Raw genomic sequence first — 12,503 nt, 5'->3', positions numbered from 1 at the left:
TCCTGGCTTACTCTGCTTCAGCCAAGATGACCTTTTTACTTTTTCCTTAGGGCTGTTTCACCTGTTCTTTGTTCTGTCTGGCACAGCATAGTTCATTTGGCACCCAGAAATTTGTAAGCCTTGTTCCTTTTCATTGCATCTCTATTCAGATACCACCTTTTAAAACAGCTCTTCTCTACTCTCCCCTAAATACAAATGAACAAATTAAGAAAACCACCATTTCTGTCCACACTCCTTTTCTCTTACCCTAATTTAATTTTCTCCGTACAACTTCTCACCATGTGGTATACTCTGCGTGTTCTTTTTGTCTGTCATCTCCTTAGAGTGTTCTGTGGGAGCAGGCCTGTTGTCGCCTATGTTTAGATCTTGATTCCCATGATCATAATAGCTGTAAGAATGTAATAAAATTTAAGTAAATGTGCATTAACTGAATGCACAAATGAGATAGTTATGAGATAAATGAGATAGTTAATGACTTTTTTTTTTTTACTTCCAGGCTTATAATACACAGATTTATACTTGTGTATTTTCTCTTCATTATCTCATCGTATATCTTGAAGTGTTAGTCATTTGTTCTAGTATATCTTAGGGTCACTCTAGATGTTAAAAATTCCAAGTTGAACCCATCATCACCTTCTTCTCAAATTGACTCCTATTTCCATTGACCCCACCTTTATTTTTTATACTTATTTAAAAGAACAAGTTACCTCTTTTTAATAGAGAAGACACTTTTAAAAATTTTGTTCACATTTAATTTTAATTTTTTTTAGTTTATATTGGAGTATAGTTGATTAACAATGTTGTGTTCGCTTCAAGTGTGTAGCAAAATGATTCAGGTATATCTATATATTCTTTTCCAAATTATTTTTCTGTTTAGGTTATTGCAGAATATTAATCAGCATTCCCTGTACTATATATATAGTAGGTCCTTGTTAGTTATCTATTTTATATATAGTAGTGTGTACATGGGGCTTCCCGGGTGGTGCTAGTGGTAAAGAACCCTCCTGCCAATGCAGGAGACGTAAGAGATGTGGGTTCCATCCCTGGGTTGGGAAGATCCCCTGGAGAAGTGCATGGCAAGCTACTCGAGTATTCTTGCCTAGAGAATCCTATGGACAGAGGAGCCTGGCAGGCTATACAGTCCATAGGGTTGTAAAGAATCAAATACGACTGAAGTGATTTAGCACACACACAGTGTGTACATGTTAACCCCAAACTCCTAATCTACCTCATCCCTATTAGTAGTAAACATTTATCTAGGCTAAGAACACATTTTCTTTGGATCCTTTATTTACTCTATGACCCTTCATGTAAGTCAACATTTTCTGAAGTGGTTTCTCCACAGTGGGTGTGATGCTCTCATCTTTTTTCCATGTGTATAGGCACATGTTCCCCAGGCCTTTCAATGCTCCTGCCTCACCCCACTGTATCCCACCACACCTCTCCCACTGATTCTGCAGTAATTCCACACCAGCCTTCTTTAAATAGAAGCTTCATTATTTCATTCTCCTAGTCACAACTTTCAGCGGCTTCCTATTTTCTATAGCATCAGGTCTATAGACTTTCTCACAGCTGTGATTTACCTTATTTATTATCTACTGCCAAATACATACCCTTAAGCCAGCAATAGTAACATGATTAAGACATGGCTCTTACGCTGAAGGAGCTTGGATTTTCTGTAACAATTATAGTTCCTTCATCTCAACACTCTTTTGTGTTGTCCACTCTTATTTCATGGGTAATGGACTTGTTCCATGGCTAGACTATAAATGCTTTTAAGTTAGAGGTCATGACTTGTATTTTCTTTATTATATCATATTTCCCCTTACATTGTTTCTGGCACTAGTGTTTGTTTGTAAAAGACACACATGTCAATTGGTTTAATAATAAGATATTAAAGATTTATTAAAATAATATCATTGATTTCAGAGATTAATACATATATGACTGCTAATCATAGTGAAAGACATTTAAAAAATTTAATTCGATATAACAATATCTTGTTTTCAAAACTGACCACTTAGGTTTCAACTTAGAGAACATTTTCAAACCTGGAAAGTATTTCTTTGATTCCTCAACTTTGAATCAGGCAGCCCTTCTTTATTCTGCCTTTCTGTAGCAGCTTTCCTTGCCTCTATCTCTAAATTGACTCAATCTCTGATCACATTGAAATTGCCTGTTTCCTTTTATATCTCTCTTACTGCATTGTAAGGTATTTGAGGGGAGAGCTATGCTTCACTTACTGTTTTATTATTAAAACTTCATGGAAGGCCTGGCAAAGTATAGCTGTACAGTGAATAGAAAAGTAATGATGTTTCTTTTGTATACATTTGCCTTACAGAACAAATAAAGTACATATAAATAAAATGCTTTATTTTAAGTATAGCACATGCAAATGTCTCTCTGAAGTGTTTGATGAAACATGGCAAAAGTTAAACTGAAAATGAAGCTATATGAGTGTGTGTATGTAACATAAATATGTATGAAATGATATGTAATTTTATATGTGCAAATATATATGAGATTATATTTGAAAAATGACATAAACTTTCAAATTTTTACATGAAATGTGTATTAATTATGAATTTTAAAAATTAAAATTATGATTATTACTTAAATTTAACCAATAACTAATGGTACACTTTTGCTATGCCTATATATAAAGCATAGGCTGATATTGAAAGAATTAAAATATTCCAGAAACAGTTTTCTTAATGTACCTTCCTAACTTCAAGGCTATTTGTTGGTTTGTTGGCCGGTAGTTTATATGCCTTGACTCTCAATTCTCAGTAAATAAAACTTGTTTTTAAAAGATCTCAAATTATGGATAGTGTAACTGAGAAAAAATACATCTATGTGCTTAATACACTATTCTAGATGAGATCAACTTGGGAAAGTGGCATTGGGAACTACTGCTAGATAAAAGGATAAAAACAGTAATTTGTTGATCTCTTTAGCTTGCAGTCTCTCTAAATCTCCTTCCCTGCATTTCTATTCAATCTCTCTGTTTACACACACACACGCACACACACACAAGCTCTAAAAACTCTATTGGAACTACCAACTAGCTTACTTTCTATGTCTGCATTGGGTTTCCTTTCTATGAGAGCTCTCATTCTCCCTTGTGAACAGAGGTTAGATTCAACTTTTATTCATCAGTCTCTACTTGAATTAAATTGCTTATTTAATGCTATTTTAAAGATAGAAATGCTTATCTTTTCCCTACAAGTCTTACTTATGAACTATGCCATTATGATAGACAATGAGAAAATAATCACCAATTCCTTCTAACAACAAATTTGGATTAATTTTTAATTATCCATTACTGTTTACATCAAAACTTGAATTATTTTTCCAGAACCTATAAAGCTGCTTTTATATTTGCCTGATAAAACTGTATACTTATTTTTAACCTAGATTCAGATTTTTTTCCACAATCTGACATGTTCCTTTCTTCTGTCTCTACATCTCTTTTTCTTTCCCCCATCCCTGCCTCAGTGTTGCTTCTGTAGTCATCCATAAGTTCTTGCAATAGTTTTCCTTGCCAGTATCTACCCGGATGAGCTACCATATATAAATGGTATGTACCAAAATACTTTAGAAAATAGTAAAACCCTTTAAGTATATGTTATTACTCATTATTTTTACCATCTGAATCTTTGAGCTTATTTATATCCCACATTTTGTGCTAAAAATCTCCTTTCCTTTATCTCTCATATTTAGAACTTCTTTGAACATTATCCAGCAATCATGAGAGCCTTTGACTTTAAGCATAACTGACAAAAAGTATCCCATTCCACCCACTCCCTTTGGAGGAAAATAATTCACTGAGAGTGGAGTCTGCTATGGTGGGTGATCCCTAGATGCTGTCACCCTTTGGTAACCATACTTTACCACTTAACTTCCCCTTTAAGAAAGAAGTTGCAATCAACATGTTTAAACAGCAACATAATACATTTCTTTTGAATACTGGCAAAAATATATTCCTAGCTGGAGCCTGAAATCTCAGGGTGCAAACTACCCAGTTCACTGACAGCTGACGTCACTTATGCCACTTGGTATGCAAATCCATATGCTATCAATGCAAGAGACTACATTATTTTCTGAGAAGCTGTGTTGTTTCTTAACCAGCTCTGTAACACAGTGAAGATTTAAAACATGAAACGTCAAATGTACTAATATGTACATTTACATCTTGTATATTTCACATTATAACTCTTTGTGAGACCTAATTATTTTCAGGGCATTTCCCCTTTTTCCTTTAATGAAATATTCAAAAAAACTAAGCCTGTTTATAGCATGTTAAATCTTTATCATCTTTATGTTTATCAAAAGAGTATAAGGCATGTCTGGGGATAACCCTGCAGGAGTCAAAAGCCTGTGGCAGGTTTTAGAGAATCATCTGCTGCCTCCTGAGTTGGAAGGATTTGCAGGCCAGAGCTCAGGAAGTTGCCATGGCTTGAGGGCAAAGCAGGCTTTTGCAGATAAACCTTAAGTCACAGATTCTACCTTTTGGAGCCAGATATCATTTTGTGGATTAATTAATACTTGTGAGGGCTTTAAGGATGAAAGACATTGTGAGCATACAGCATTTCTTATGTTAAAACAAAGGACAGCCTCTTTTGGGGGAGTCGTTCTATTGATTAGGCTGTGCTTTCCTTAAATTGCAAAAAAAAAAAAAAAAAAAAATGCCAAAAGCTCTTTCGTCTTTCAAAATTCTACTTTGTTAAGATAAAAATTAGGTTTTGGAAAAAGCACTCTCCCAAATCTTCAAGATGCTAGTATATTAATAATGTCATATAATTTAAGAACTCTTATACAAACCATCTCCAAGTTTTCATTGCTTTATGTGCCCTTCCTTTACTCAAACAGGAGTGTTGTTTTAATTTTTTAATTTATTTTCATTTAAAAAATGTTATCAGGATATAGATTTTACAATGTTGTATAGGAGTGTGTTAACTCCAATATTTGTTGAGGCCATCCCTGTGCTAGGTTTGGGTGTGATATGATATGCTAAATAGTCATGTCCTTTTCTGGAGGGGCTGTCAGTCCAGGGGTGAAGAGGAATATTAAACAAATAAAGAAAGTCATAATTCTATAAATGCAAATTACATGACATGCTATGACAGCAGACAAACAAGTTTCTATGAGAGAGGGAGAGCCTACTTTGGATTAAGTATTTATAAAAGCACAATTTGAAAGAGCCATTTAAATTGAGATTTACAGGGTGAATAGAGTTTGTTAAGCAAATAACTGGAAGGATGCTGCAAACAGAAGGACTAGCAAGTACAGAGGTCTGGAAGTCAGAACAAAGTTGTTATATTGGAAAAACTGCATGAATACTGTATTGACTAGAAAAGAAAGAAAGAAAGTGAAGTTGCTCAGTCATGTCTGACTCTTTGTGACCCCAGTAACCTATCAGGCTTCTCCGTCCATGGGATTTTCCAGGCAAGAATACTGGAGTGGGTTGCCATTTCCTTCTCCAGAAGATCTTCCCGACTCAGGTATTGAACCCAGGCCTCCTGCATTGTATGCAGACGCTTTACCATCTGTGCCACCAGGGAAATGGTAGAATGACTAGGGATATAAATCTGGAAATGTGGGTAGAGGGAGACAGTTCTCAGATGATGGTAAGCAGTTTAGAAGCCATTAAAATACAAAAACAGGTTACAATAACTTTTCCCATCCAGGCCTCCATTTGAAATTTACTTAACTCTACAGTAGAGAACAAACACACAACAACAATGAAAAAGGTTATTAACATTGAGCAATCTTGTCTTCCCTATTGCTTTGACCAAAACTGGTTATAACAAAACAATTGAATTATGCTAATAAATTTCCCAGACAGTAACCAGGAAGACCATTCTCACTGAATCCCAATAGCAGTTAAAGAAAGAGCACCGTATTTGCATCAATGGCACAAAGAAATAGAAGTCAGGCAGAAAGTTACAGTGGACAGTGCTAATATGGGGGATCTATATATGTACAGCAGGGAAGTTTTATTAGCACCAGGAGGATTCTTGATGTCAGCTACTCTTGGAAAAATGAATATGATGTAAAATAAAAAAAAAAAAAAAAGAAGTCAGGGAAGAAGAGAGAAAAAAGGAAGAGAAAGGAGATGTGTTTGTACAGGAAAACCTCCAAAAGACTGAATTTCTTGAGACAGAAAGAAGTGCCCTCATCAGCCTGTTTCCCAAATAGAACCTGGATTTTTTTGGTGGTGACCAAATGAAACACACTGGTTACAAGATGAAAGGCTATGGGGGTTCTTAAACATCAAATGCTAGCTTATTCAAGATGATATTTTGATGAGTTAAGGGTAAATAAATCAGAGTCATGTGGGTAAAATTTCCCTTGAAATACACAAGGGTTTAAAATGATGGGGAAATGCATTTGGCAAAACATAATATGTACTTTGCCAAACCCAACATTTGAAAACCGGTTCAAGACATTCAGCAGAACCCCAGAGCACAACATGTTCTCTTATCCTGAGAGTAAAAGAAGGAGAAAACCCATGAAAGCAATGTACAATACACACTGCAGGGTATAAATAATTTGCATTCAGCAAACCATGCCTAACTTTAAGACCTGAAGTCAAGACCAGCTTTTCCAGATCTTTAAGAATGCCTAATTACTCCTTGTAGGCACTGCTCATGTATGACACAGCATCATTTTTCTTCTATTCTCCTTTTCATCTAATTATTGTTTTCAACTTGAGAATTTTGGTTTACCACTTTTTAAAAGTATGCACACACTTAATTATGTATCTTTGTTACACAGAGATTTTATGTTTCATGTCTCCAAGAGCATCATAGTTCATTTCCAGCTATATGTAAGATGGCCCTAAAATTAAGCATTTATATTTTAAATTAGTACTTTATATGATATATAGATAAGCTACATTTTGAAGGTGATTTTTTTTTCCCTTGTTTTTGTTTTTGTTCCACTACAAGACCACACACACGGTCAGCAGATCTGATGTAGCAAGAAAGCTAGAGTCAATACAGAAATAATTGGAAACTGAGAAGAAAAAAAATGTAAGCAGTGAGTCCCAAAGAGGAAAGTAGAGCAAGAGAGGGAAAGCCAGTGGAGTTCGGTAGATGACTAAGTTCTAGAGATTGACTGTACAGTAGGGTGATTATACCAGTTAATAAGGCTGTGCTGTACACTGAAAATTTGCTATGAGAGTTGACCTCACATGCTCTCACCACAGTAAAATTTTAAAAAGGTAGCTATGTGAGGAAATGGATATGTTAAGTAGCTTAACTATAGTAATTATTTCACTGTTGTTGTTTGTTATTGTTTAGTCACTAAGTCATGTCCAACTCTTTGCAACCCCATGGACTGTAGCCCGCCAGGCTCCTCTATCCATGGAATTTCCCAGGCAAGAATTTTGGAGTGGGTTGCTCTTTACTTCTCCAGGGGATCTTCCTGACTCAGGGATCGAACACACGCCTTCTGTGGAGATTCTTTACTGCTGAGCCACCAGGGAAGCCCAAACATTTCATTATGTATATGTAAATAAAAATATCACATTGTACACATTAAATATATACATTTTTTATTTTAAAGACAGAAACATAAAAATAATTTTAAAAAGAAATCCAATGTAAAGAATACACAAAATTTCTATTTCTGTGAGTAGTGGAAAAGTTAAGAGATTTAAAAAGGAAGAGAAACATCATTAGGGGGTAATGTGATGTAACCAGCTATCCTCCTTCTGTGCTTTATAATAGAAATGATCAAAAACAAGATTATCAGCAAAGTATTGTGATCAATTGAAAGTTCAGAAAAAATATAAGGTGTCTAATTACTAAATTGGAAAAGTGGTAAATGCAAAATCTGTTTGAAAATTATAGTAGTTCATGTGTGTAGTTATGGAGATTCAATACAAAGTTCTCCCAGGAGGGAGGTTAGTCATTCACAAACTTTCACAGGTGCCGCTACTTTGGAGGGTTCTCTCCAGTTCAGGCCTGGGGCTTGAGTCAGTTTGGTGGATCTTGATAGATTATATGTATCAATATTATCAGTGTTTACAGAGATGATGATCCCTAGGGTTTCCTTGGTAGCTCAGTGTCAAGAATCCCCCTGCTAACGAAGATGTGGGTTCCATCCGTGAGTCCAGAAGTTCCCCTGGAGAAGGAAATGGTAACCCACTGGGGTATACTTGCCTGGGAAATCCCATAGACTGAGGAGCCTGGTGGGCTACAGCCCATAGGGTCACAAAAGAGTCAGGCACAACTTGACAACTAAACCACAACGGGATGACCTCACATAATGAAATTTCTAAGAATCTGCTGTATAAACTTGAAATCTGATTTATTAATTTGTAATGGTGCATATACTGATGTTGACTATGGTCCATCACATTCTATGTGAGAGGACCAAGGAAGCTGAATTAGGAGTCAGAAGATTGCCAGTGAACACAGGAATCAGAACAAAGGAGAAAAGAGCAACCACTCACATATATCAGCAGAGCGAAGGCTCTGTTTCTGGTACTAAACATCAGTCTTTTCTCGTGAAAATGCGCTGAAAATTTTAGATTCAATTTGTTTTCATTTATAAACATGTGTTTCGACAGAATTCTTATAATGTACTGGTATAGATGAAACTCTGTTGTTTTCAATTCTACTTATTCTATCTGAGAACTACCTGAAGACTTCACATAAAAAAATTGCAGTGTCTGTAGTTACAGTTACAGTCTGGTCTTTCTGCCTGATCGTCAGCATTAATCACAGGTTGTCTTCTGCTGTCTTGCCTTGTGTCTGGCTTCCAACTTAGGCTGATAAACAGGTGCTATCTGGATGGATATCCCACCACCATTCATCCTTTTCATATGTATGTCAGCGCAGTTGTGTCTGCTGAGTACTCCCTCACTGCTAGCAGACTGGCTGGCATCCAATCTGGACAAATTGCTGATCTTTCCTGCCACTTAACATTAAATAGGGCTTCTGAGGAACACTGAACAAATAGCTCAAGAAGCCAGATTCAGCATCTAAAGACGGGTTGCTGTTTTTAAGTATGTGGTTTAGGAAATGTTACAACTTTAAAGAACTTCAGGCTGGCCTGGAACTTGGCATGTGGTATCCCAAAGTGAAAGAAAATGCAAGTTTCAATTGATCAGTCGTGTCTGACTCTTTGTGACCCCATAGACTGTACCTCACCAGTCTCCTCTGTCCATAGAATTCTCAGGCAAGATTATTGGAATGTATAGCCATTCTTTGCTCTAGGATATCTTCCCAACCCAGGGACTGAACCCAGTTCTCCCACATTACAGGCAGATTACCATCTGACCCACCAGGGAAACACACGCCTAAACCTAACATAATTTTGTAAATTACCAGAGGCAAGGCCATCTGGGTCCTAGATGACCAACATATTCCACTGTAAATTATAGATTACTGTCCATTCAAACCATGGGATTAACATAAAAGAGGAATAAGTAATTAAACTAATTAATATGGTACCATATATAAAGCCACATGCAAAATACAGAGCAATCTTCTGCTTGCCCTAATACTTCTTTTGGCTCCTATGAGCCTCCTGGAATAAGTGATTCCTAGTGCCTGGAACATGAAAAAGTATTTCAAAATATGATGACAGAGTGTAATAAAGTAATTAAGTGTACATCATGGAAACTTCGCTTTTCAGCATGGGACTTGAATAATGCAGTGCGTTCAATATAGGAAACCTGACTGGAGTTTTCTATTCCAGGACCAATCTGTTCTCATCTCTGAGGTAACTGGAGGCAAGTATGGCATCCAGTCCCTCCAAAGAGGAGTAGGAGTATCTTGAAATGTGATCTCACAATGATATAAACCTCAATGAGATTAAGCTTGTCCTATTAGTCTTTGTGGGGCTTCCCCAGTGGTTTAGCGGTAAGAATCCACCTGCAATGCAGGAGACAAGGGTTTGATCCCTGGGTCGGATAGATCCCCTGGAGGAGGTCATGGCAACCCTCTCTAGTACTCTTGCCTAGAGAATCCCAAGGACAGAGGAGCTTGGCAGGCTGCAGTCCATAGCGTCACACAGAGTCAGACATGACTGAAGTGACTATGCAGCAGAAACATTAGCCTTTGCAGTGCCCTTGTGAGAAGAGCAACTGGTATTTAGGGGAAGGGGATGTTATTTAAAAATGTATTGAAAGAAGGTTGTATATCAAGTATGAAAAAAACGATGGAGAGAAATGAACAGACATGGGAATAGTTCATGATGGTTGTACATAATTACATGTAAAATGAATATGCAGATACACAGATATGTAAAAATATGCACTGTAGAAATAAATATAATAGGTAAAAGTACACACTAGAAGGATTACTAGTGTCTCCAGATGACCAGGAAGGCAACTTGGACTTTAGAAGATAATATAAAAGAAGATTCCTTACCTGTTTTCTCTGGGATCTCTGTGTGGACATGCCTAGCAACTCTATTGCATTGACCAAAAGCCATGAAAACTGACTCAGCCTGTTTGATGGCAATGATGTCCATTTATAGAAGGCTAACATGAGAAATCCAGCCCCTGGCCTCAATCTCAGGTATCCTGAAAAGGTCCAGTGCATAGAGGAACATTACTTATTCAAGGAGAGAGAATTTTAAGGTATATAACCCAAGCCAGCTTATGTTGATTTCTCCCTGCAAGAGAGTATTAGGTTTCTACTTTCACATTTCCCTTCTCTTTTGAGACAAGTGGTCGTCAATAATACATCTCTTGGAACTAAATATCCACCTGGTAGCCTTTTAGTGATTTTTTTTCTGAGGGAAGGCAATATTCTTAGCTAATAATGTATGCATAAAATTTTATTATGGGTTGAGAGATTTTGTATGTTTTTGGTAGATAGATCCAGTCTTTTGGTAACTTATTTTCATCAGAAGAAATCTTAAATAAAATGGTAAATTTTATCTATCATTCGTTCAGTTCACTTCAGTCTCTCAGTTGTGTCTGACTCTTCGTGACCCCATGGACTACAGCACACCAGGCTTCCCTGTCCACCACCAACTCCCGGAGCTTGCTCAAATTTATGTCCAGTGAGTCAGTGATGCCATCTGGTTATCAACCATCTATTATTTGTTACACAACAAAATTTTTAAATATACATTCATAAAGAAAGGGACATCTTCTGTGGTGCTAATTGCTCTTAAAAACATCTCTCTTCCAAATGTTTGTAGAAACTAGTGATGCCCAAAGTTAGTTACTAAATGTATTATATGGATTTAGGGGATAGACAAATAAGATTTTCTGGCACTAAAAGAAGAGACCGTATACATTAGGACAAAAGGTGATTAAAGCAAATGAATAGACATATCTAAGTATAAAAGAGGCACCACTGAGTATCATGATTCTGTAAGTTATCTAAGAGAGCTTCCTTAGATTCTTCTAGGCTTGTGGAAAATATGCTGAAATAAAAGAAATTCTCTGGAAATGTAGCTATGTGAAAAATAGTATGCTATGATTATCATCAATCTTCATTGTCTTCATTATTTATTAAAATATGTATTCATCCAATATATTTTGAAAGCTAAGTATCATGCTATGTGTTGTGAATATAATAATAAACAAATCAGAAAAGAACTCTCTTGTAACAGAGTGAGTCTTGTAAATAGCCGGTTTTTTAACTTATGAAATTTTAGTGGTTTAGGAAAAGTATTAGTTGTTCAGTTGTGTCTGACTCTTTGTGACCCCGTGGGCCCCCTGTAGCCTGCCAGGCTCCTCTGTCCATGGAATTCTCCAGGCAAGAATACTGGGGTGGGTAGCCATTTCTGTCTTCAGGAGATCTTCCTGACCCAGGGACAGCTCACTCCCAAATATCTCTTTTTTTTTTAATCTATCGTAATGCACACATAGTTGTCTTTTGTAGTTGTTGCTTGTTTGTTTGTTTGCTTACCCAGTTGCCTATAAAAATTTAGACAAACATTTAGGCAGCCATTCACTCATCATTTATCCACTCATTTGTTCAAATGAGATTTATTATTGTAATTATTGGTGGCAGCAAGTACTCCATCTGCTGGGAACCCCAATGTGAAAGGAAAAGTCACAGCACAGGCGCAGGTACAACCCAACAAGCCCTATGCTAGTGATAACAGCAGCATGAAACACGAAAACTCAGAAAAGGGCGTTTAAAAGAGATCGCAGGGGAAACCTGGAAGAACTGGGTAACAACAGGGATACATAACACACTTTAAAGTGGATTCAATATATTTGGAAATTTGTGTGATGACAATATGGTGGGAGTGAAGTATCACAGTCAGGAGGAAAGCATGTAGGGTGGCCCTGAGGGGTATGGTCCTTTGTTAGTAGGCAGGTGACTCCTAAAAGCTTTCAGCATATAGTATGGGACACGGGTCAAGGTTGTTGGCAACTCACCAAGATTGAAAAGTTGCAGCAAGAGTAAGAACTAGGGATGAGAAGAGCGCAGGACTGTCAGAGGAAGGTAGAAACAGGGCACTAAGAAATTAAAACATCTATTGCAGACTTTGATGAGAGTCAATTCAGTTCAGTCGCT

General features: G+C 36.8%; 1 protein-coding gene across 2 annotated transcripts in view; it reads left to right on the top strand.

Moving 5' to 3' along the window:
- ARHGAP15 (Rho GTPase activating protein 15) overlaps positions 1-12,503 on the top strand; it is a 677,227-nt gene that overhangs the window by 92,219 nt on the left and 572,505 nt on the right. Inside the window, exon 3 of one of the 2 annotated variants that reach the window (XM_043894415.1) lies at positions 3,724-3,848. The exons of the other annotated variant lie outside the window; for it this stretch is intronic. Coding sequence (XP_043750350.1) covers positions 3,846-3,848 — 3 coding nt within the window. The 5' untranslated portion in view covers positions 3,724-3,845. The remainder of the gene's footprint in view (positions 1-3,723; positions 3,849-12,503) is intronic. 2 annotated transcript variants of the gene reach the window in all.

Source organism: Cervus elaphus, chromosome 33 (assembly GCF_910594005.1).
Source record: "Cervus elaphus chromosome 33, mCerEla1.1, whole genome shotgun sequence".
Classification (NCBI taxonomy): domain Eukaryota; kingdom Metazoa; phylum Chordata; class Mammalia; order Artiodactyla; family Cervidae; genus Cervus; species Cervus elaphus.
Note: the sequence above shows the minus strand (reverse complement) of the source record. Positions and strands in the feature narration are given on the sequence as shown.